At 48.5% G+C, this 27065-nt stretch overlaps 1 protein-coding gene across 3 annotated transcripts in view; it reads left to right on the top strand.

The window, feature by feature from the left end:
* MSH3 (mutS homolog 3) overlaps nt 1-27065 on the top strand; it is a 2607526-nt gene that overhangs the window by 2380426 nt on the left and 200035 nt on the right. For all 3 annotated transcript variants that reach the window (XM_085632401.1, XM_085632403.1, XM_085632402.1), the window contains one exon: nt 15369-15555. In XM_085632401.1, coding sequence (XP_085488527.1) covers nt 15369-15555 — 187 coding nt within the window. The remainder of the gene's footprint in view (nt 1-15368; nt 15556-27065) is intronic.

Here is a 27065-nt window from a genome sequence, read left to right on the forward strand (position 1 = left end):
TGGAAACTTACCATTAGCAAAATTGGTGGTCCTCAGGCACGAGGGTGAACAAAATGGGAGGCTTAGAAGGCAGTGATGAGGGTAAAAAATGTAAAGACATATGATATCTGCAGACATTTGACCAGAGAATTATCACAAAATGATGCCCAGCAGACAGAGTTACGGGCCCGAGACAGCACATGCTAGACTCTGACAGAAACACTATTAGAACTTGACCACGAGTGACCTTCAGGATACACTTGACAAGCTGACCGGCACACACTCCGAGAATACCAACTGAAGTTACATACTGAAAGAGACATATCGGGGCGACTTTAACATGACTCCTAAAGAGGGAAACCCTCTCCCCCTTGATACTTTCCCTGAACAGGCTTGATGGGATGAGGGTGGTTGCACAGGAGGATAGAACTGGGCCTAGAGGTGAGAATTACACTGGAGGAAGTTCTAGTTGCCATACATGGCTTGGCTGTGGGGAAGGCGCTGGAAGGAGACAGGTGTCTGATTTTTATCAAACGTATGCTCGGCTACTAGTAAATAGACTCCCAGAGGTCTCTCTGGAGACCTATCGACCTCGCCAGTCAGCCTGAGTTTATCCATAATAGTCAATGGGCCCAACCCTGATTAAAACCCTGGGGAACTAGCCTCAGGGAGCCCCCTAGCCATTTTGAATGTAGATACAAAAGTGGTGTCCAGGGTGTCGGCTCCGAGACTTCTGGCTAAGTTGAGAACCTCGTGGACCAGGACCAATGTAGATTTATCTCAGGTCGCAACAACATGATGAACATTTGGCCCTTGTTCCATGTCTTGGCATATCACAAGGACTCACCCCTAGGAGGTGCCCTTCTGGCTCTTGATATTGAAAAGGCCTTTGACTTTCTCAGCTGAGACTATGTGTTTGAGGTATTGGCAAAATGGGATTTGGTCCAAACGTTTTGGGATGGATATGACTTCTCTATGAGGGCTGAACTGCGAGGGTCCAGTCGGGCAGCAAGCTCTCGCTGCAATGCAGCATAGAGAGAGACAGGAGGCAGGGTTTCCCCTTGTCTCTGATACTCTTTGCTTTAGCAATGGAGCCTCTGACCACGCAACTCCGCCTGACAAGGAGGCCTTGGGGTATGAGGGTTGGGAACATGTTACACACTGTCTCCATGTATGCCAACAACATCTTATTCTATCTGACTCACCCTGGGGAGTCTGTCCCTGTCCTCTTCACGGAATTAGACTCCTTTTTTCTGGTATCAGTTCTCCGGGTAAATAAGCTGAAGATGATGCTCTACCCCTTTGCGAGTTTAGGATATGGCTCACAGACTGATCTGCCAAAAGTCAGAATCCAGTCGGAATTAGGAACATTCCGGTATTGTCTCATGATCCAGCTGACAGATTCAATCTCCTCACGTTGGGGATGTTGCTGTATAAAGCTTTAATATCTAACGTAACCATGATTTGTTGGTTGTTATTATACCGCAAACCTTCCACCAACTTAATCATACCGCTTGTATCTTGAATATGTGAAGCTATCAACGGTACATAAGGATGTAAAATGGCATCCACATATTTTGATAGTAGCTCTGTCACCAAACCAATATTAGTTACTGTGGGTCAAAATGGTGGATTATACTCATTCTTGTGAATTTTTGCAACTTCATACATGCTTTCAGATGGATTACATTCATGTACTCGTATTCCTTTTCACATATCTCACTCTCAACCAGCGCCCTGGACGTCAATTGTTTGATTTTGCGTTTTACCCTGAGAGTAGGGTCTGAATTGACCGGGGAGTAATGATCTTGATTGCTTAACAGATCCATCATTTTGCCAATATACTGGTCAAATGACTATTCCTCCTCGTTTGTCACAGTTTTTTTATCGCAACTGTTTTGTTGTTACTCAGTTCATTTCGGGCTTTCATTTCATCTGCTGCCAAGTTGTAACTGCTGCAGGGTATGTGCCTAGTGGCTGATTTAAGTCTTTGGTAGACTATGTTCTCAAATATGTTACATGTGCGTACAATGTTGAATACTGAAAATAAATCATTTAGAATTTTGGTTAATAGTGTGTTTGTGAGCTCTGTTAATGATGTAATATGTATACATGTGAAGAAGGAGAGATGTTGCTAATTTCAGGGGTGCATCTGGGTGTCCTTTGGCACCTTTGAACCCTTGAATTTGCATGCTCAATTTGCGAATACCTATTTGGTACTCGCAAATTGCGCATTCAATTCCCATTCATTCTTATGGGCCTCTAGGCCTATAGGAATGAATGGGAAGCTATTCCTTAATTATGAATCGCAGTTTGCAATTCGCAATTAATGAATATGTAGGAATTGCTAAACATTTAGCAAAACCTACATGCATTGGCAATTGCGATTCCAAATTTGCGATTCCTTAATAATCGCAATTGCACCCAATGATGCTTGCGCCCCTTATATTATAGTCATATTTACGCTGCCTTATGAATTTGTCACTAGTGCAGGGGGTCCCCCTATATATACATTGAGGGAGCGGGCAGACACAGTCTACCAGACCTGGAACTTGTTGCAATGACCTCACAGCTCCAGCATGCCACCAAATGGGGCATTAAGAAACCACATTGGGAGTTCCGAATCTTAAAGGGACCCGTGGTGGAGGGTGCGCTGGCCATTTGCTTGATGCAAGGCATTAAACATCCAGAGGGTAATCCAAAAGTGGTTAAATATGTGGCTGCAATATGGGAGCGGATTGTTAGACAGTTATTGCTGCGCCTACCCTTTAACATGTCCCTGCCGATAGATTGGCTGCAACCGTCCCACCAAATAAGGGAGGTTATGTCACTTGGAACCTTGAGGGAGGGAGGCTGTCTGACTATGGGTGGCTGTTACTCGGGAGAAGAGTTCTTGTCATTTTAGGAGGCTAGAGTGACCTTTGGGGTCACCACAGGGCAGTGCCTACAATTTGGCCAAACTGATATGCACAGCTAGGGAAATTTGGACTGGCTTCCCCTTTGCACCGCAGACCTCATTGACATTATAGTTCTTCTAGAGGGTGGGAAGGGAAGAGGACTAGTGTCTTGTGTATATGGAGCATTGAAAGACAGGCCACCAATTCTTTTTATGGTACAACAAGCCTGGGACAGAGACCTGCAGACTCCCATAACAGATAAGGAATGGGTGTAAGCTTGTGCCCAGGTAAAAGAAGTGGCTAGCAATGCCAGAGTTAAAATTACACATTTTCACTTCCTTCACTGGAACTATATGATACCCAGTAAATCACACAGAATATACCCTTGTATGCCCCCGGCCTGCCCAAAATGTATGGAACAGGACGCCACATTCCTCCATATGACTTACACATGTAGAGCACTAACGGGGCACTGGGAGGAGGTGGTGATGTGACTCAAACAGGTGACCCATATTCATATCCAAACATCAGTCCATCACTGCCTATTGGGCATAGTACACAAACCCAATTATGGGACAGTACACAAATTTGCAAAACTGGGTATACTCCTTGTGAAACGTCATATAGCCATACACTGGCTATCTGATAAAGGGGGCACTGTCTCAGAATGGACCATGGCTATGTTATAGTGGGCCATTGCAAACGAATTGCAATTAAAAACTGTGATAACAGATGAACAGGCAGACGAGGATCTAAGAGAGTGGACAGATATGATGAACCAAATGGTGAACAATCCTGTGACAGATGATGATTGACATGAGCTGGAGGGAATGGAAAATAAATGGTCCATAACACAGAAATGCAACTGTGAACCACTCTGGGATGTTTGGCTACCCAGGGGTGGCCGTAGCTGGGGTGAGCCAGGAGGGTTCAGACCAGACAAATGCCTGTATTGACAATATTACTATGTTGCGCTGTTGGTGGATGTTGCTTTACCTTAGTGGATGAGCTAGCTGGTTTGTAATTGTATTGTATGATTATCCAGTTGGACTGCATAATTGCGAATAAAGATGTTAAAAACATATTTAATGAACATAAAACCTGAATTTGTAAAACAAAAATAGATGTGTAATAATTTACTTCACTATTTACCTACAAACCCAACAACACCCTACTAGAATATACATTACTAATTTAACTACAGAAATGAAATATACATAAAAAATCACAAATTATACTTTATTGATTAGAGGAAAAAATAAGCAATTAATCAATGTACCTAATTATTCAACAATTAAATATTCAACTAGCATAAATTAATTGAAAATATAAAAAGCTATAATTTAATATCTAAATATCTTTCCACCCTATTCTCCTACAAACTCAACACCCCACTACTAAATTATAAATTACTAACTGTATGTAAAAAAGAAAAAATGCACATGAAAATCACATACTATAATAAAGAAATTAAAACAAATATAATAATATTAATACCTAAAATGAATGTAATACCTAATATATTTAAATAACCAACAAAAATATGTAATACTATATTAAACAATATTATATACACCAAACAATATTATGTACTTAAAAAAATTATAGTCTTACCTTCTATATTTTGCACCTTGATATCTTTGTAGAGCTAATATTTTTGCCATGATATTTATGTCAGATGATGATATTTTTGATTTGATATTTTTGTTGTTCACCATACTATAATATTCACTCAATCCGGATTCTTATAAAGCGCGACTACTCACCTGTGAAGGACTCAAGGCGCTGAGTTGGAAGGGGGGGTGGCTCTGCGGTTTAATCGAAGAGCCAGGTCTTGAGGTCCTTCCTGAATTGTGGCAGTCATGGTGCAGAGGCAGGGAGTTCCAGATCTTTGCAGTGAGGTAGGAGAAGAATCTTCCTTCAGCCGTGATCTTGCGGATCCATTGGTTGGGAGCCAGGTACAGTTGGGCGGAGCAGAGCTGTCTGGTGGGAGTGCAGAAGGAGAGGCGGTGGTTGAGGTATGCAGGTCCTGCATTGTGGAGGGCTTTGCAGGCGTGCGTGAGAAGCTAGAAGGTAATTCTTTTGTTGATTGGTAGCCATTGAAGGTCTCTCAGGTGGCTAGTGATGTGGCTGCGGCGTTGTATGTTCAGCATGAAGCTGAGGGAGGCGTTCTGGATGTTCTGCAGTTTCTTTTGGAGCGTCTGGCTGGTGCCGGCGTATAGTGCGTTGCCGTAGTTGAGTCTTCTGCTGACGAGCACATGGGTGACCGTTTTCCTGGACTCGGTGGGGATCCACTTGAAGATCTTTGGAAGCACGGGGAGCTAGTGGAAGCAGAAGGATGAGACAGCGTTGAATATTAGAAGCAACAGCAGGGGGGCGAATACTAACAACACACAGACAACAATTATGGAAATCTTTAAGAAACTGAAGATGTATTTGTTGAAAGCTATTTTGGTAGTGCCTAGATATCTTATTCAAGTTTTGGGCAGAAAGACTGAGTTGGCAGGTCTTTTATGGATTAAAATGAGGGTGTGGTGGTCTTTTTTTTTTTTTTTTTTTTTTTTTTTGAAACCGTTTATTGCAGTTTATAGAAGTTACAGGTATGGGCCTACAACCACCCGGCCGGCCGCTAGAGCATCAAAAGCATATTACAGACATACAGCAAAAAATTTTTCTCAGCGGCGCACAGTAGGAAAACAGGAGTGATCAATGGTGCAGGTCTCCAAGCTCCATGCCCACAGTACGGTTCCATTTTCTTAATACAAAACAACATAAACAAACCACAACCGCAAGGCAACCCTCGATCCGAGTGACAACACGTGCTCCATAAGTGGGGGATCCACACCAGCAGCAAAATTCTGAAGAGGGGGACGGGAGTAGATCAGGGACTGGGGGACCGCGCGCCCGCGGCCAAGGGAGGGGCGCCATCTAGGGAGACGGAGCCGGCGAGGCCGCCGGTAGCAGCGGCGGCTCACAAATACCCCCGCGGTAGGCGTTCCAGGGGCCCCAGAGTTTCATCCACGCCCCAGGCTTACCCCTCGCCACATACACCACCTTTTCACGAAACATACACCAATCCATATGCTCTTTCCAGGCCGACACCGCAGGGGGCCTCTGGGATCCCCACAATTGGGCAATATCACGCTTGGCTATCATGTATCCCAGAGTCACCCACCGCGCCTGCGGGACTGAGTAGTCATTTGGTTCCCAGACATTCAGCAAGCATCTCCTCGCTTCAGGCAGCAGCGTGACACGCGTAACCATTCGTAGAACCTCATGCACACCACGCCAGAATCGCTCCACCCTCGGGCACTCCCACAGTATATGCATGAAAGTCGCCAACGCACCACAGCCACGCTTACACATTCCATCACCGGCAAAACCCATACGTAAAAGCCTCGGCCCCGTCACGTAGACCCGGTGAAGGATCTTGAGCTGGACGAAACGAAGGCGAGCCGGGATGGCCACCTCTTTCGGAGAGGCCACCGCGGAAATCCAATCCTCGTCGTCCAGCTCCAGCCCGTCGGCAACCCAAGCCTCGCGGAGACTGGTCAGCAGACACGATCTATCGTTAATCAATTTTTTGTATATGAGGGAGATCGTGCTGTCCGGGACATGGCCATCTAGCACTCTGTCCTCCAGGGGGGAAGACTCCGGAATGGATGCAACATCCGGGAAGACGGAGCCCAGCGCATGGCGAACCTGCAGGTACCGAAAGTACTCACTGCCCTGCAGCTGAAACTCCGCCTGCAGCGTCTCAAAAGTTTTGAATCCCCCCCTCGTCCAGAGATCTCCCACCGTGCTGATTCCGATCGTGTCCCACTTCTCGAAGCCCTTCGACGTCCACAGGGAGCCCAACCTCTCAGATGCATACAGCGGAGACGCTCGGGTCAAACGGTCCCTCCACCCCATAGCTGCATTGGCCGCGTGCCAGACACGCACCATGACACGCGTCGGTCCCGTCAAACGGGAGTCGGGCGCGCCAGAGTAGAGCGCTCGATTATAATCGCCACCGGGCAGAAGCGTCCTGTCCATCTCGAATGCCGGGTTCAAAGCGGGCCCGTAAAGGCCATGGTTAATTGCAGCTAGTTGGGAGGCCCAGTAATACCGTTTGATGTCCGGGAGGGCGACCCCTCCGTCGTACCACGGGAGCGTCAATTTAGCCAGAGCAATACGCGGCCTCCCGTCCCAGAACAGGCGCCGCTGGAGGCCCTCCACCTCGCGAAAGTAGCGTGCCGGGACCAAGTCCATGGTATTCTGGAGGGCGTAGAGGAAGCGCGGCAGGGACATCATTTTAAATAAGGCCGCTCGGCCGAGCGGCGAGAGCGGCAGACGCCGCCAGCGCACCACGTCCTCCCTCAGACGCTGGAGGGGGGGCAGCAAGTTCCGCTCATAGCGGGCCTCCGGGTCAAGAGTGATATATATACCCAGGTACCGGAAACCCTGGGAGGCAATCTGAATCGGACAGTCCCGTGGCAGGACCGGGGCCTCCCCGGAGAGCACATAGACACAGGATTTCGCCCAGTTGATGACCAGGCCTGAGTTGCGACCGAAGGAGCGCAGAACATCAACCAGAACGATCAGTGACTTGCGCGGGGAGGCGAGATACAAAAGGATATCGTCAGCGTAGAGAGACACGCGGTCCTCATGCTCTGGGGTCCAGCGGAGACCACGGATAGAAGGGTGCCACCGCAGCCACTCCGCCAGGGGCTCCATGGCCAGGGCGAACAGGAGAGGGGACAGGGGACAACCCTGTCGCGTGCCCCGCCCCAGCGCGAACGGGGCAGATACTCGCCCATTCACCACCACCTGCGCCAACGGGCCCGAATATAACAATTTGACCCAGCTGACGAAACCCGGGCCGAACCCAAACTTCGCCAGCATCGCCCAAATATATGGCCATTCGAGCGTGTCAAACGCCATGGTGGCGTCCAAGGACGCCAAGATGGCCGGCTCCCGCACAAATGGGACACGCGCGAGCACCCCGTGCAAGCGCCGCAGATTAAGCGCCGTGTTGCGGTGCGGTATAAAGCCCGATTGGTCCTGGTGGACCAAATCGCTCACCACGCCAACCAACCGGTTGGCCAACACCTTGGCGAGGATTTTGGGCTCCGCGTTCAAAAGCGAAATCGGCCTATAGGATGTGACCCGCTCACGGGGCTTCCCCTCCTTGTGGATCACCACAATTGTAGCCAGACGCTGGTCCGGCGGGAGGGAGCCCTGCGAGTGGGCCGCAAGGAACATCGCGCGCAGGTGGGGCGCCAACACATCCGGGCGTAGCTTGTATAGCTCAATGGGAATACCATTGGGGCCCATGGCCTTGCCGGATGCAACCGAGCGAATAGCCGAGGCAATTTCGTCCGAGGTGGGCGGGGCATCCAGCGAATCCCTGTCCTCCACCGTCAGGGAGGGCAGTGCGATGTCCCGAAGCAAGGCATGGGAATCTTCCTCCGAGCAGGGAGAAACCGGGGAGTAAACTTCGCGGAAATAGTCCGCGAAGCAGGAGACAATGGCTTCCGGCTCGGTGACACACACTCCATCCACGCTCTCAATCAAAGGCACCACGCGGCTCGCTCTCTCCCTCTTATCCAACCACGCAATCAGTTTGCCAGCCTTGTCACCCACATCATACAATCGCCCCTGCTGCTCTCTACTGAGGCCCCTGGCCGCCTCCGTAACGAGGGCCCGATAGGCCGCCTGCTTCAAATGCAAAACATGCAACTTGGCGTCTGTTACCCCGCTCCCCAGGTCACCCTCCAGTTCTGCAATCTCGGCCTCAACCCGGGTCACCTCCTCCCGCTCGCGCCGCCGGGCATTGGAAATAAAGGAGAGGGCCTCCCCTCTAAGAACCACCTTGAAAGCCTCCCACAGGGAGATGGCAGATGGGACCGACCCCACATTCTCATCGAAATAGCGCTGTAAGGATTTGATCAAGTCGGCACGAATGGTGGGGTCGCGCAAATACCATGCATTGATCGGGGCTACCCTGCCATCCCCCCTCGGGAAGACATCGAAATGCAACAACAATGGGGAGTGATCTGAGATACCCCGTGCCAAATGGCGCACCTCCCCCACCCTCCCTGCATGGGCCGCCGGGACAAGGATGTAATCAAGCCGCGAGAGGCTACCATGGGCCCCCGAGTGGAAGGTGTACTGTTGCGATACGGGATGCTTTAAGCGCCAGCAATCCACCAGGCCCAGCGTGTCTAAAAGGCCGGGCAGCCACGCCTGTGCCCGGGGGAGGTCCCTAGGGGGATGGCGGTCCATAGACCCAGAGGCAACCGCGTTAAAGTCCCCTCCAACCACCAACAGGCCACCCGGAAGGTCCAGAAGGAGGCGCCCAAGGTCCGCAAATGTAGTGGCTTGTAACCCAGGCGGGACGTACACTGATATAAAGATAAACACTCTACCCTCCATTCGTCCCACCAGAACAGTGTAACGTCCCCTCTCATCATGGCGCACCTCGTCAATCTCCAACGGGAGCGAGTTCTTGACCATAATGCCCACCCCCCGCGAGCCCGAAGTGAAGCCGGAGTGGGCCGCCAAACGATATCCCCGCCGATTCATTGCATGAAAGGTGTTACCTATAAGGTGTGTCTCCTGCAGGAAGACAACATCCGGTGAAATACGTTTTAAATACTGCAGGACCACACCACGTTTAATCCTATCCCCCAGGCCGTTAACATTCCATGACAACACAATCAAATCCCTACCCCCCATGATACGTCAAAACAATCGGTCGCCCCCCACCGAGCATCTTAAAAACGACAAAACAGTTGCGGGTTTGCCTTGCGGTGTTAACAAACAACACACCCCCCCCACCCCCCGGTCCCAACAGAACTCCCCCCTCCCTGCACCCCTGCATGAGCCCAGACAGCCCCCCCAAAGTGCAGTGTGCCTGTCGCCCCATAGCTAAATACTAACTAGTCCCCCAGAGGAGGAGGGAAGCCCCCAGCAGACCCCACCCGACCTCCATGGGAGGGGAACATACAAAAGCAATATATGGTAAAGGAGCAATATCCCGAGCAAGGCCTATACAGTCACCCCTCAATTCTGATCCGGCGGGCCCTCCCCGCCAGCCGAGCCCCCCCCACCCCGATCTCCAGGCAAAGTATCTAACCAGTCCCCAGCCGCCTCGGGCCGGTCGAAGAAGTGCGTACGGCCATCCACCTCCACTCTCAGCTTAGCCGGAAAGAGCATTGAGTACTTGAGGTTTAGGTCCCTTAGGCGACGTTTAATACCGAGAAAGCTCTGTCGCTGCTTCTGGACCGCCGGAGTAAAGTCTGGGTAGAAGTGTACATCCATGTTGTCCAGCCTGACCGGTCCCTGTTGCCTGGAGGTCTGGAGGATGGCGTCTCTGTCCCGGAAATTAAAAATCCGGGCAATAATAGGCCGCGGCGGGGCACCGGTCTTAGGGCGGCCCCCAGGGACCCGGTGGGCACGCTCCACCGCAAAAAGCTTACTCAGCCCCCGGGGCTGGAGATGGGTCAGGATCAATTCTTCCACAAAGAGATCCGCCGCCTCTCGGCCCTCCGGCACACCAATAATGCGAACATTGTTCCTCCGGGCCCGACCCTCGGAATCCTCCAGTCGCCGGTCCATCAGGGCGCTCGCCTGGCCAAGCCGGCGCACCTCCCTCTGGAGGGCCACCACGTCCGTCGTGAGGCTCGTTGTGGTGTGGGCCAGGGAGTCAACTCGGTCATTCGTTTTTGACAAGTCTGCCCTCACAAGGCCCACATCCACCAGGACCGAGTCAATTTTTTGCGCCAAGGTATCAAAACGCTGGTCCACCGAGGCCTTCATCTCTGCGATGGCGCCCATGACGTCCCGGAGGGTCAGATCCATCGGTTGGGCAGGTGCCTCCGTCGGGCCCACCAGGGATGACCGCGCTGTCTCCGGAGAACCCTTCTGGAGCGTATAGCGATCCATACTATTGGCCTGGTGCGCCGTGCCACGGCGGGTTGTCTTCATCTTCGCCCGGTCGCCATCTTGTTTGGTGGACATGCTGGCCCTTACACCGTCGTGCCAAGATCTCCAAACGGGCCGCCACACCAAATCACGGGTGTCAGGGGGGGGGACGGGGGCGACCACCGGGCAGCGGGTCAACCCACCGCCAGGCGGATCAGCCGGGCACCTGGACAAGGCAACACCACCGCACCCCGCTCCGCAGCTCGACCCCGCCAGAGGCAAGGAGGGCACAAAAGCGAAAGTGAAAGTGCGGGGTATGCGAGTCGCTCAGCCCCGCTCGCCGTTGTTATTCACTTCGTCCCCGGATCGCCCCACTACTCTAATCCGGGGGGCCGGCGAGGAGAAGGCCGCAACCTTCAATCGATGCTCCCACCGGTGTTCGGGGTCCGATTCGAGCCCAAAGAACGGGCGGCGCCTCAGCTCGGGTTCACCGACACAGTCCCCTCAACAAGGACAGGATATCGCCAGGATTAATTCAGGAGGTCGCGGAGGTCCTCGGGAGCCTCGCACCTACGCGGCCATCTTGGTTGCGCGCTAGGCTCCTCCGGGTGTGGTGGTCTTACTACTGAGTTTATGTCACTATGAAATAGCTTTTACGAAGGACTACCATAATGAATTAATCATGGAAGAAAACTAGCTGTAACACGTTTTAGAATGAAGAAAAAAATGAAAATATAAATATTATGTATCAGTAAGAAAGCAATGTGTCATAAACATAAAAAAGTAAGGTCCATAAAAAGATTAAGGATTACTGGCAAGTAGAGAGTTATATACAGGGCACTGACAGAGTTAATGTTATGTAAAGATCAGCTGTGGTGTTAGAGGTAAGATTCATTTTATTAACTAAGGGCAATATGATTAAACTTTGGGATAATATGGGTCAAGGATTTGAAATGTTTTTTCTCCATTCGTAATTCATAATAGTAACTTTAGTTATTTTTCTCCACGGTCGGTGATGGCGTCGGTGGTCCATGAGGATCGTTTTGTTGTGGTCATGCTGAGGGTGTTTTTGTGAAAGACGGTGATGCCTCCTCCAGGATGGATGGGGCGGTCCTTGCGCAAGATCTTGTATCCGTCGGGAATAGCTATGGCAATGTCGGGTGCAGAGTTGGCGTTGGTCCAGGTTTCATGAGGAGGGCGAGGTTGGGCAATTAGGTGTTGAGGAGGTCCCAGATTTCTATGTTTGTGTAGGGAATGTACATTGAGGAGGATGCAGTTGAGTGGTTTGTGAGTGATGTCCGGTAGGCTGGGAGATGCTGCTGGGGTACGAAGGTGGGTGAAGTTGCGGCAGCAGTCTAGACACAAGAGAGGGTCGTGGGTGTTGGCAGATGTTGTTGCATCTGGGGTTGAGATCGTGGACGCTGCTGGAGTTGCTGCGGAGGCTGGTCAGAGGACCAGGGTCCCTGGCACTGGCCACGGTCGGGCGCAGGGGTGCTCGCCTTTGGGGTGCCAGCAGCGCACATCCGCTGCGAAGCCAAGCAGCAGCCGCCATTAAGTAGGGGTCGGGGAGGGCGGGTCAGCTTGGAGGCGGGAGCCAGAAGGACATACTGAAGTGATCGCGGGGCAGCAGCGGTTGTAGAAAACGTTGGAAAGAGTGAGAACTGAAAATGAAGAAAAACGAAGGAAAGAATGAGAAGTGAAAAGGAGAAAAGCAACAGAATGTCAGAAGGAAAGAAAGAGGAAAAGGGGCACAAAAGGAAAGAGGCAAGAGAAGCAGAGGCAGAGCAGCAGAAGAGCAGACTGCTCTCCCTCTGGACTACCAAGGATGAGGCACAGGCCTGAGCCTGCGGGTGGAGGAGGGCCTCGAACACCCTGCAACAAAGCTCAGGGGGCTCAGGAGGCCCCACTTAGTGGTGTAGCTGTGCGGGGTAGAGCAGTCACACTCCCCAGGTCAGTGGTCTTGCTCTTCTTGCCATGCAGCGGCCACCATTAAGTACAGATTAGCTAGGAGGCCGGAGCAGGACTGACACACTGGAGGGGAGAGGTGCCGCGGGGAGCAGCGGCGGGGTAAAATGAAGAAAAGAGCGAAAAGTGAAAATGAAAGAAAGAGAGTAGTGAAAATGAGAAAAGGGACAGAAGGGCAGAAATAAGGAAGGAGGAAAAGGGGCACAAAAGGAAAGAGAGGCAGGGTCAGAGCAGCAGAAGAGCAGAGAGCTCTCCCCCTGGAACACCAGGGATGAGGCGCAGTCAGGAGCCTGCGGGTGGAGGAGGGCCTCGAACACCCTGCAACAGGCCCCACTTAGTGGTGTAGCTGTGCGGGGTAGAGCAGTCACACTCCCCAGGTCAGTGGTCTTGCTCTTCTTGCCATGCAGCGGCCGCCATTAAGTACAGATTAGCTGGGAGGCCGGAGCGGGACTGACACACTGGAGGGGAAAGGCGCGGCAGGGTAAAATGAAGGAACGAGCGAAAAGTGAAAATGAAAGAAAGAGAGTAGTGAAAATGAGAAAAGGGGCAGAAGGGCAGAAATAAGGAAGGAGGAAAAGGGGCACAAAAGGAAAGAGAGGCAGGGTCAGAGCAGCAGAAGAGCAGAGAGCTCTCCCCCTGGAAACACCAGGGATGAGGCGCAGTCAGGAGCCTGCGGGTGGAGGAGGGCCTTGAACACCATGCAACAGAGCTCGGGGGTTGGCAGCACTTAGTGGTGGAGCTGGACGGGGGAGACCAGTCACACTGACCAGGTATTGTGTTACCTTTTGACTTCATTGTTGTTTTGTTACTGCATATATACTTTACACATTGGTCATAGTTAAGTCTGTCTGCTCTGTGCCATAACTACCAGGTGAATCCAGATTAATGTAGTGCCTTTAAGGATTCACCCTGACGAGAGTTATGATTATTCCTCGAAGTAGATAGTCACCTACCCCAATTAATAAACCAGTTTCTTGCAAGTATGACTTTCTTATAAATTGAAGGTTTCTCTTCATTGGTATTCATTTTGGGGAAGCATTTGAAGTGGTGGCTCCAAGACAATGTTTTCTTTCAAGCAGAGGTTCTTTCAATTCTTCCTAATTTCCTTTTTTTAACCATCGTCCTTTGTTGTCTGTGGTGACTGGTAAATTGTGTGAAGACACGCAGTACAATCTTGCCCATCTCCCAGAGAAGAAGCCTGTGGGCAAAACAATGGGATGTTCTTGATTGTTTACTTTGCACTTAATTAGTGGTACCAAAATAATTTCAACCTCCGTGGATTCAGTTGTGACGCAGGCTGATTGACGGCTCTAAACATATTGTTATGGTGAGTTTGGATATACCCAATCGCTTAGCTCAAAGATGGAATAGATGCACTATCAGACGTTGTAGTTGTGGCAGATCCTCACTCTTTTCTCCATCTTCTGTCTGTTGGGAACCTTTGTGGTGATAAGATGAACTAACCCCTTTCATATGCTGCATTTCTCTGAAACTGCACCCTCTCTAATGCAGTGTTTCCTAGCAAAACACATACCCAGGTTTTTGCCATCCTTAAAAACGTCTCAAGTCAGGCTTCCACAAAGAACTAAAGAAGTCCGTTCTGCCATTTGAAATGCCCCGCCTAAGGGCCTGGAGATGAGAATCAGCACCTGTAAGTATCTTACAAACTCAAGAAACTTCACAAGCACTCTTTTGTTTCTCCCACATGCAGTCACTCAAGTGGTGCAAAAAAGAAAGTCAAACCATTTCTTACAGAAAACTGCTTCAGAGATGTTGTTCAAGCACTCGTACGCTCCCATCTGGATGGTGGCAGTGCTCTACTCCATGGTCTCCCAGGCTCCACACTGGCACCCCTTAGGTACATCGGACATTCTGTAGCACGTCATCCATGGCCGAAGAAATATGAACCCTTCAACCCCAATCTGATTGAAATGTATCGGCTCCAATTGAGGCAAATTACCATTTCCAAAACTGCTTGCCTTATTTACAAAGCTATCCCAACCAGCACCCGTGCTTGTGTTGCAGACCAGCTCACCTTCTCTGGTGGATCTTGGCGCAGCCAAAGCACACTTTGAAGACTAAGAAGTGTAAAAGAAGAAAAGTCAAGTCAGCAGGCCTTTTCCATCTTTGCACCCAGGATCTGGAATGATATCTTGGTATCCATCAGGGCTGACTCAGTGTTGCACCAATTTAGGGAAGAGTTGAAGGATCACCTCTTTAAAGAACAATGCATCACAATGTTTCAACAATCCACAATCCAGCTTCCTCTCCTTGTTCAATTTATGCTTGTCTTTGACCATGTACTGCGCTTGGCTGCCTTTTGGCAAGGTTCATACTATAGAAATGCCGTATGCATGAAAACACACAAAAGATGTCCTGGTTTATGCCCAACAAAAAAGATGCTGTATTTACAAGAATGCGTCTATCTTGAAGGTCGCTCCATGTGGCCACTCGTTGCCTGAGTTAAAAAAAATGGCCTGCACTGTTTCAGATTGGCTTGTCTCTTTTTCTGTACTAGTTTAATAATTTTAAGCCTAAGTAAACCGGCTCTGACAGTGAAATGACCAGGGTTTCTGGTGACATTTTAAAATATGTTTTGCATTTCGATTTCTCTTCCAGAATGGGAGCAGCAGATAACATATACAACGGTCGCAGTACATTTATGGAGGAATTATCAGAGACAGCAGAAATAATTAAAAAAGCAACCTCACGTTCACTGGTTATCTTGGATGAGCTGGGACGAGGAACTAGCACGCATGATGGTATTGCTATCGCTTATGCTACTCTGGAGCACTTTATCAAACATGTGAGTCTCGTCAACAGAATGAATATTCTTTAAGATTTTGTTACCTCAAAATTACCTTTAATTATATCATCCACAATAAATGTACCTGGCGCATCCTGTATATGTAGAACTGACAGATAGGACAGTAGTTGTAAAGTTAGGAGTCCTAACCTTAGGACTCCTAAACTGAGAAAGATCCTAATTTTAAGGCTTTCGGTATTCACAGAAGGCATTTAGGAGTCCTAAAGTTAGGAGTCCTAAATTTAGGACTACTAAATTGAGAAAAATCCTAATTTTAAGACTTTCTGTATTCACAGAAGGCATTTAGGAGTCCTAAAGTTAGGAGTCCTAACTTTACTACTACTAAACTGAGAAAAATCCTAATTTTAAGACTTTCGGTATTCACAGAAGGAATTTAGGAGTCCTAAAGTTAGGACTCCTAACTTCTGTGAATACCGAAATGAGTAAGTGCCTTCTGTGAATACCAAAATGAGTAAGTGCCTTCTGTGAATACCAAAATGGTAGTAAGTTTAGGATTTTGTCTAAAGTTAGTTCTGTGAATCGGGCCCGCCGTATTTAGCATGGGTGGACATTACTTGGGACAGAGTCCTTTTAACTCGATTAAAACTCAGCTTCGTGAGGTGGCACTTGGGTGCTTGGTTGGTCAATTTGCCCAGCAAAGTGTTATATTGCCCAGGTGACGAGTCTGTCACCCAGAGACTGCTACATTTGACCTTTTTTCTGTCAGTTTTTTATTGTTTACACTAAGAGGTTTTTAACTCCTATAATAAGAAAGTGTGGTATTAGAAAATATGGCAATGCTGTGGCTTATCTGCAACAGCTAAATCTCCCACCCTGTTTTTAAAATGTGCCTTTGCCAAAAGAAAATCAGTGTTATTTTTGTCACAAGCATTCTTAGCTGTGCAGAGTCATTTTATTAGATTCCCACCCTAGACCAGATCTTCAGATGGGCTTATCAAACTTTTAGAATTTCACCCTTATAGGTTGTTAACCTCGGTCATTCTACAAATTAGCTTTTTTTTCAACTTTATTATTTATTGGGTGTTTGTTATTCTTAGGTCTACGATGTTCTCATCTATTTTTGTTTTATGTATTAAGTAAGCATGTAATGTTGTGATAATATTTCTGATATCTTTGTGGTGTGCTTATATGGCTGCTTTTTTGACCGAAATAAGTTTTTTGAAACTGACAAACATGATAGTGATAAAAAAAAACCCACAAAAATCCATTTAATTTTGTATTGTCGGATGTAATCTGGTCCCCATGTTGGTAAAATGATTTTTTTAGATATGCCTAAACCGTAGAAACAGAGACAGTTCGAAATTTCCTAAAGAAAAGCTGAAGCTGAAATGACAACGTAGGTTTACTGTCAAGCAGGTACTAAATGACTTTTCAGTTTCTGAAGTCCTGATAGCTGACAACATATTACGAAAAATGCGAGGCAACCCAACAGAGACTGGCCTAACCTGTGTGTCACTTTCCACACAATTATGCACTGCCAGGCCTTGACGTGGGAAGAAAACAGTCAACGTGACCGGTAATTCACACGTAAATCATCCCATATCTGAGGGTACTTATAGTGGTGAACTGAACATGACACTCCCGACGAGAAACGGGTGCTGTGCTGCAGATTTCTTGGAATTCATGACAGAGATAGAGGTATTACTGAACTATACTACATGGGATTCTGTAATCCCTGTATAAACGTCGGTTTCTAATTTCTTTATTGCCGGCGACTTGTGACGCACCAAGTCGTTGATTATAAATAAAAGATGTCCGAACTCGACTATTATAAGTTATTGCAGTCGAGTTTTGACGTCACAATGCCTGCTGCCAGAGCCAGCAACCGAGGCAGCCGTTTACAACAACAACGTTCTTCTCCTTTATCTCAATGGCTTACAATGATAAGCAGAGATAATATGTTTATTTTTTTGCTCTCCTCAGTAAAAAAAAAAGTGTAATTCTTTCTGCATGTTTCTACACGTTCCGAGCGACAGCAATTTTTTTTAAACTAATTTGTATTCAACTGTTTCAAATATCTGTTTGCAACAAATTTCTAACATGTTTTTGATGTGTTTAATTTTGCACTACAGGTTTTATTTTTAATCTTCTTGTTTGCAAAGATGCTTTCTCTTTCATATGAAAGAGCTACGCTTTGAGGTTTTAGGTGGTTTGTGGGAAAGGTGATGTTGTGACCATGTATTATATGGAATAAAGTACCCCCCTGGCATACATGATAAGGATATTGAAAGTCACCTCGGAGTACATAACCTTATAAAGGAACTCCTCAGTGACTTACAATGTCTTTATAATGTATGGTAGGGGTACTTTATCCCAAATATCTCTTACAGTTGTGAAACCTTCTGATACATTGTTGCTTTACTTTTAGGAATAATTGGCTTCCATACTGCTGTTCTTTAGCTGTCCTGCAGAAATATATCTCCCCTCGCGTCCTGTTCATTACCAGCAGTAGGAAGTTGCATCCTGTGCCGTAGCTGTGGCCCTGGTACCTTTCCAGCCTATGCGGTAAAAGTGTTCTAATAATAGTGCAATAGCCAGATGCATGCCTGCATCCTCCTATTGCTACTCCCACAATTAAGTATGATAATGCCTACCTACACGGCACCTCTGGTAACATCTCCAGCACCCACAGACTCAACATTATCTCCTATGCCGACGACACAAAGCTTGTCCTATCCCTCACAGAAGAAGCAGACACCACAAGACTCAGCTTCCAAACCACCATGACTGACATCGCCACCTGAATGAGGACCACTGCCTGAGACTTAACACGGTAAATACAGAGGTCATCATCTTCGGCAACAAACCCTCCCCCTGACACAACACCTGGTGGGCCCTCACTCTCAGCCCTCCACCTAGCCCTAGTGACCATGCTCAGAATCATCCTGGGCACCCAGCTCACCATGAAGCAACAGATCAACACCATCTTCACTGCCTGCTTCCACTCCTTCCGCAAGATCTTACAGCCCTCCACCTAGCCCTAGTGACCATGCTCAGAATCATCCTGGGCACCCAGCTCACCATGAAGCAACAGATCAACACCATCTTCACTGCCTGCTTCCACTCCTTCCGCAAGATCTTACGATGGATGCCTATCTCAACCAGGAAAATAGTCACCCAAGCCCTCATCGCCAGCCGATTTGACTACGGCAATGCAATCCATGCTTGAACCACCAAGCAGCTCCTGAATCGACTCCAAACCATCCAACACTCGGTGCAAGACTCATCCTCGACCTTCCCAGAAGAGCCAGCAGTGCCCCGCACCTCAGAGCCCTACACTGGCTCCAAGTCCTGAAGAGATGCCTCTTCAAACTCCTCACCCATGCTTACAAAGACCTTCACAAAACCGGGCCCTCCTGCATCAACAACCGCCTTACATTCCACTAACTGACCAGAGAGCTCTGATCCTCCAATCTCGCCTTGGCCCACTTCCCCCGCATCCGTCGCAGCCACTGTAAAGGTTGCTCCTTCTCCTATCTTGGCGCAAAGTCCTGGAACGTGGCTGGGTATATTTATAATTTTGCTCAACACATTCCCCTCCGCCTGCACACTTCCCCATCTCTGAAGGACTCTGAGAAACAGCTCAAGACTTGGCTTTTCAACCACCACCTCTCCTACCGAGCCTCGCACAACGACCCAGCATCTGGGGACCCCCTCCCTCCCCCCCCCCCGAGTTGACATGCTGAACTCTACAAGACCCACTGATTGATTACCTGAATGCTGAAGTATGTTTCTAAACCTATAAACTCAGGCCTTTCAAGCAGCCATCAACAATGTGTTACGATTCTATTTGGCAGAAATATGTATTTGCATGCAAAATATGCATCCATATAAATCAACAAAACACATTCTAGTAGAGGATTTTTCAACACTTGTGACCACATATGCAGACACACTTTCAGTCTACCCGGGTCCGGCACTCGCGCTACTGAACGAATCACTTTCTACCGGCCAAGTGCCTTCAGCTTTCAAGAAAGCTATAGTGGTCCCCCTACTGAAGAAACCTGGGGCTGACCCCACACTCCTGCCTAACTACCGTCCCATATCCCTGCTCCCGTTTCTAGCAAAGATGCTGGGGACCCACGTAGCCAAATGCCTGTCTGCCTTCCTGGAGAAATCTAAATACCTCAACTCTTACCAGGCAGGTTTCCAGCTGGCCCATTCAACTGAAACGGTAATTTTAGCTGTCCTGGATACTCTCCGTGACAACGCCGATAAATGCTCCCCCCAGGCACTGGTGCTACTGGATCTCTCCGCCGCTTTCGACACGGTCGACCACAATATTTTTTTCGACCGTGTCAAACAATCTGGCATTCAAGGAACAGCGGCTCGCTGGCTCGCCTCCTTTCTGGAAGATCGGTCCCAGGCCGTCCGCCAAGATCATTTCTCAGCCCCACCACGCAAAACCAACTGCGGTGTTCCACAGGGCTCCGCTCTCTCTCCCCATCTGTTTAATCTTTACATTGTTCCATTGATCCAGTCTCTAAAAGACAGGAAGGTGACGGTCTTTAACTATGCGAATGACCTGCAATTAGTTTTCACGGTTGACAACTCACACAGCTCCATCACCGAATTTCAGGCCACCATGCTACATATTCAACAATGGATGGACCTTAACCATCTTAAGTTAAACCCTGGCAAGACGGAGCTTGTTCTTACTGGGAACAGCCATAGGTTTTGGGGCCCACACTACTGGCCTCCAGAGCTAGGTCCTCCATCCTCTCCCTCCCCATCGGCAAAAACACTAGGAGTAACCATCAACGGCGACCTGACACTGAAAACTCAGGTTGGTTCAATCATCTCTAAATGCTTCTTTCAGCTGCGCAAGATTAAGAAGATACACTGTTTTCTTACACAGGAAGCTCTGACCCAGGTGGTAATGGCCACTGTCCTGTCGCACCTGGACTATGCCAACTCTGTGTATTTGGGCATGCCAATCTACTTGCTCAAACGGCTGCAGATGGCCCAAAATCAGGCAGCCAGAGTGATCCTTCATCACCCTAGATGGCAGCCAGCAAACCCTCTGCTGAGGAAATTGCATTGGCTCCCTATCCCTCAACGCTGTGCCTTTAAGGTGGGCTGCCTTATTTTTAAATCCCTGCATGGCAACAACCCCGAATTCATCAACAGCCTAACACTCAAGCATACCCCATCTCGCAACCTACGCTCGGCTCACCTCTCACTCCTTACCATCCCTGCATTCAAACGGGTACGACAAGGAGGCCGCAGATTTGCCACACTTGCCCCCAGACGGTGGAACTCCTTCCCGCTGGAGATTCGGTCTTGCACTGACCTCTTACAATTCAGGAAGTCCCTTAAAACGTGGCTATTTGCACAAGCCTATAATTAATGTGTCCACTGGTAGCCTCAGAGCCTTACACAGCCCCATGAAACCATCAGGTGTACGTACGCGTTACAAATCTTTATTAACATTAACACACGGAATGTAATATGCTATTTATTACCATAGTATGAAGTGGGTTCATGGTTCATGAATTGTGAAATAGAGCCTGAGCAGGTCATGATGCCACAACAACGGTAATAAATTGCTTTTCACTGTTGGTGTATATCCATGCCTGATGCATGCCATGCTGTTTTTTTCATATGTAAAAGTCCTTAACTAAAAGTATTTACAAATACGTAAATAGATAAATCTGTGTAGGGAAATAGAATCTCTTTAAATAGTCCTTACGACTTTGGGCCAGTTGTTTTGCTCTGTAAAGTCATTGTAGCATTGAACTGTGAGCAAGTAAGTAGTGATTTGTTTTACTTAGTTAAGTTGAAGTACAGCATTAATGTCAAACTTGACATTTGCACTCTAGTAACAATATGTGAAGGTTCCTAAAAATAATAACATTTTATTGAGAGACATTCATTTTTACTTGCCTTGTATGTCTGATGTTTATATATAATAAATAAATAAACAAATATTTATATATATATATATACGTATGTGTGTCTCTTTACCTCGGTTGATTACAAACGGCAGTGGAATAGGAGCACACCGTCAAATCACAACTAGAATAATACTGGTTGTGAGCCCATTCAGGGAATAAATGCTAGCGGTAGCAGGGATTATACAGATGCAAACTCTAATTGTTTTATTTTGGCATCATAGTTTTACTCGCAAAAGATGTGAAAGTCATTGGTATTAGATGTTGTTTTCAAACAGGCCCTGGAAACATAATTTGAAATGTCTTGCGTACAGAGAGGCCAAAGGTCTAAAACATTATCTGATTCACTTTAGATTGCGATTTACTGCTGAATGTATTTCACTGTGTCAGAATGTGTAGTAATGTTAGGATGGCCCTAGTAATTGTCAGAACCAGCTTCTCCACCCTGTTTTTTCACCGCTTGTTAATAGATGAAGGAATGCCCGTTCTTTATTTTGTTGTGCGGCCTCACTGGCCATTGAAATGCTTGAGTATTTAAATGTCAAAATGGCGCAGGCAGCACTGATATTGAAAATGGCCATGTGCCGAAACGTGTCTGTCGAGTGTTTTTACGGCAATAAACAATCTTTAGCAGAACCTCTGTAAATATACAAACCTGTTTCTTGCTGGCTGGGAATGACAGACAAATATAGCGTGAGTCTGTCCTCACGTGTCACAGCACCAGCTGTGTTTTAGCGTCGAATTTGATGGAACCTAGAAAAGAAAAGAGATTTATGATGCCTGCCCTGCTATATCTAATACAAAACTGGACCCCTGACGTCAGCAGTTCATGAAGTGGCCGACTGATTGGGAGTAGGAGACAACTGCCGGCAGGTTGAGTGTCCAGCAATGCAGTCGGAGGACCCATGTGGGTTTGACAGACTCCTACGGTAAGTCTCATACCGAAGATCCACTGGCACATGTATTTGTTTTCGTGCAGCTACAGCGAGGGGGCACATTTAAGTCAAGGAACATTTGCATAACATCAGGCCACAGAACTATTGAATAATGTTTGGTGACACCGAGCGACTGCCAGCAGCAGCAAGTATTTTTGGTACCTCATCCCAGGGCACTAGTAACAAGTACAGAGACTCCAGGAATATTAAGGCGTCCGCCCAGTAGTTGAATTGGTCTTTTTCAGCAATTGGAAAGGACATATGAAAAAGAGATCGCAAAGTTGGAGAGAGACAACTTACCTAAAAAGATATTTGGATGTAGAAAGAGTACCTTGTGGACTCTGCATCTACACCATCCTGTCGTATGACAGAATGGGCAGAATTCACGACAGCATCAGCAAAGGAAATGGTCAAAATTCTTAATAAATACGCCTGGAACGGCAGGGTGATATTGTTGCAACAAATCAGCTAGACTGAGGGGCAAATAGTGCATGATATAGAAACACAAACCATTGAGGATTTGCTCCAGCAAATGAAAACACAACTGGTGGCGTATGAAGATACCATCAACCAAGGAAAGCAAAGTAAATTTGCTAGGGACCAGCGCGATTACGAGATAGGTAGAATCCTGCCGTTTGCCAAAACATTTGACATCTCGAGGATGCAAGTTAATCAAACTAAGAATTTAAACACTGAAAGTAGTAATAAGGACACCTCAGTAACGGAATTGGACACAGATCTGTCAGTGGGAGAATATACAAGAGGTGCATCAGGGCTATTCAGCCGGGGCAATACAACATTTTTTTCTCAGGAGTACCAACTGATGAGACAAACGTGGCAGAGAACCTCCCAGCGCACACGTCCCCCAGAGTGCGCAGGAGAAAAATCAGACTTGGCAAGAAAGGATGCAGGAGATCGCAAAGGGTACCCAGGAGCATGTGCAGCAGAAAAGGAAAATGATGGGGACAGAATTGATGGTTGTGAGAAGTTGGCCTGATGTATGATGTCCCTAGTTCTAGTGTACACCTTATATCAGTCCAAACTACCCTTATGGTGATTGGTTGTAAAGTCAACCTTATAGACCAGCTATCCTAGTGGTAGCATGGACAAGAGCAGTCTTAGGCTAAACTCTGAATGGCATGTGAAGCCAGCTGTGATACCATATATAATCCCTTGAATACCAAATGAAAGGACACCACAACAGATATATATATATAAAATAAAGTGTATTTATTCTAGTCAAACCCTCAGCACTCTTTATGAGATTAGAGGTAAGTACAACACAGTCTTATTTAAGCATACATTAAGTCACACAGGTAAGTAATACAGTTAGGCCCTAGGGGCCACGCAAACCATATACTAAAGAAGTGGTATAAGGACCACTGTCACGGAAATAGAATAGGCCTAGGCCTAGGGAATCGCTGGGGCTACACTACACTAGCAACAGTTAGGAAGTGGGAGGCCCACGGGATTCAGGTGCAGAGTGGAAACACTCACGCGTAATGCGTAAAAGTCGATAGAATTACTAGCAGTTAGAATTTAACAGTTTAAGGACACTTCTGAAGCAGCTAGGGAGTCGAGACTTGGAAACTAGACCCTAGGATAGTCACTACCCTTGTGAGCACCGAAGTACCCAAGTTACCTAGCCCACGGGCTGCGGGTCCATAGGTGTGAACTTGCGTCGGGTTTCGTCGTGGACTTCTATGAATGCCTGAAGGAAAGTTGCTGACAGGCGGTCAGTGAAGAGTGTCCGGTGGATCCCAAGGCTGGGATCAAGAAGAGAGGATACCTGCAAGCAGAAGGGACAGAGTCAAGGTCACTAGCCAGTGACCACGTGGAACCAGGAAGGAACCAGGCGATGTCGTGAAGATTGCAGGTGAAAGGTGAAGCTTGTCGCAGCAGCCACGGGTACCAGGAGACGTCGAGGACGACCAGGACCAGGAGGCGAGCTGTCCCACGAAGGCTCTTGCTGTCGGCGGCGTCGAAGTCGAACTAGGACTCACCAAGCCTTGGCAAGCGGAACCCACGAAGAACGGAGGACTTGCTTCTGGTGCAGACCAGGAAGGTCTGGGGTGCTTCTCTTTTGCAAAGAAGCGGGAGCCAGTCTGGAGGAGCCAAACCAGCGGTGAAGATTTCAGGGTGCGTCGTCACAAAGGCCACTAGCCAACGGGCAAGCAACCGGACAGACGCGGCAAGCAGGAAAATGCAGAAGTGCCCCACGCAGGACTCGTGGAGTGTGGGGGGCTGATCTTCGGTGCAGATGGTGCTTGGGGTTGGGGCTTCTCAATCCCCGGTGCACAACTTCGAGGGTGCCTCAGAAGCTGCGCTGGAAGATACTCGCCACTTTTCTCAGGTAGCCGGTCCCACGTCTCTCGTTGCCTCCACGGATCTCAGCTCGGCTGTGGATGTGGATCAGGGTCGGAGAAGTCTGGAAGTCAAGGCTCTGGTCGGGCTCTGCAGTCGGTCCCTCGTAGAACTTCAGCAAAGCAAAGGGTAGTCTCTTGATGGTGCCTGTTTGCACAGGGTAGCCACTCCTTGGCCACAAGGGAGATTCTTCAGTCTTCTTCTTTCGTCGAATATCGAAGGTCCAGAGTTTCTGTTCAAGTTGCAGGTTCAGGATAATCTAATCTCCTGGGGCCCAGCTACCACTCTTATACTAATCTGGGGGGCTGGGTTACCTGCTAGGTCACGCCTTATGGGTGGGACCTGGGAGGGGGGTGGTTACACCCCCTTCCCTTTGTCCAGTTTCGCGCCAGGACTGGGGCTGGAGTGCCCCAGCACCGGTTTGAACTGGACTATGCATGGGACACCTTGTGTGCCCCAGGCATGTCTCATTCCTTTCAGCCCTCCCTGCCCCAATACACTAAAGTCTGTCTGGGGAGGTGCTAGAGGCTGGGTCCCTTTTGTGGGCTTACTGGTTGGGCCTGTGCCCAACAGAATCCCTCTGGGGGAGGTCCCGAACTACCTGTAAAGGAGATCCCTCAGGAATGTTTTTAACCATCACCTGGCTAGGGCTACTAGCCAGGCAATCCTCATTCTTTTGATGGGGGGGGTTCTTGTGGACAGGGGCCCTCTTGGGGTCCACTGGCCTCCCTGACCTCTGCAGCCCTGGGCTGACTGAGGCAGGGTAGAGAGAGGCAGGTTACCTGCACCAGACTGGGTCCCACCTTGGAAGGGGCCACTGACATCAGAGGCTCTGCCAGGCCAGGCCTGACTACCTCTGGGGCAGTTCCTTCACAAGGGGTGAGGTCAGATCCCTGAGGAGGCTGACCTTTTCCTAATGTCTGGGGAGAGGGAGACTTTTCTTCCTCCCCACTACTCTCTGTTTGTGTGGAGTGATCCATCGTTTCAGGCTTCACTACACCTATGTCAGTCTGAGTATGGGCTGAGACCATTACAGCCTTGCCAACCTTTTCAGGGAGGCACTCAGTTTGGGTTTGAGCGGTGACTGTCACAGCTCTGCCAATCTCTACAGGGAAGTCTGTCTTTGCCTGGGCTGTGGCTACCACTGCCCTTCCAGCCTTTTCAGGGAGGAAATCTATTTGGACAGGGGTTGTGACTGGCACAACCCCACTACCCTTTTTTGAAAGGCCTACCATTTTAGAATGGGTGTCTTGTTCAACTCCAGCCCAAGCTGAGAGATCTAAGTCATTCCCCAGTAAGCAGTCCACAGGCAAGGTTGGAGACACTGCCACCCTTTTAGGGCCAGTGACACCTCCCCAGCTGAGACATACCTCTGCCATGGGATGACTGTTCTGTTTGCCATCAATGTTAGTTACCTGGTATGAGAAACCAGGCAAAAGCTGCTCAGAGGGAACTAGCCTATGGGCCACCATAGTGATGCTAGCTCCAGTGTCTCTGAAGGCCTCAGCTTTTCTACCATTGATGTAGGGCTCCTGTCTGTACCTACCCAAAGTGTTGGGACAGGCAGTGAAGTTGGCAAACCCCATGCCACCATCACAGACCAGAGTAGCTGCTGTAGGGGAATTGGCTAAGCCAGGGTCCCCCTGTGTTCCCCAAGAAAACCCAACCAAATTTTTTGGGGCACTCCCACCACCTGGGGGATTACTGCTGACAGTAATAGGTGGTGTGACAGGAGTAGTTGGAGGAACAGTTTTGTTTTTAGCCTTTGGGCAACTGCTGTCAGTTTTCCAATGCCCAGGAGTTTTACACTCATGGCAGTAAGGCTTTTTAACTGTGGTAGAGGAGGGAGCTCGGGACCCACCACCCTGTGTGGAGTTTTGGGGCCCTGAGGAAGATTTCTCTTTTGCTTTATCCCCACCCTTCTCTTGAGGCTTGGTGGTATCTTTCTTTTGGTCACCACCCTGATTTTTAGGCCTAATCCTGGTCCTGACCCATTTATCTGCCCTCTTTCCCAATTCTTGGGGAGAGGTCAAATCTGAGTCTACCAGGTGTTGATGGAGAAGCTGGTTCTGACAATTACTAAGGATCTGCTCCCTCATAATCAAGTTGTACAATCCTGTATAGTCCTGCACCTTGCTGCCAGTTAACCAACCTTCCAAAGCCTTAGTGGCACAATCCACAAAATCAGACCAGTCCTGTGTCTGTGTCTTCTGGGTGTCTCTGAACAAAACCTATATTGCTCAGTGGTTAAGCCAAACCCATCTATCAGAGCACTCTTCAGGACTTTGTAATTGTT

Source organism: Triturus cristatus, chromosome 2_1, assembly GCF_964204655.1.
Source record: "Triturus cristatus chromosome 2_1, aTriCri1.1, whole genome shotgun sequence".
In the NCBI taxonomy this organism is placed as follows: Eukaryota; Metazoa; Chordata; class Amphibia; order Caudata; family Salamandridae; genus Triturus; species Triturus cristatus.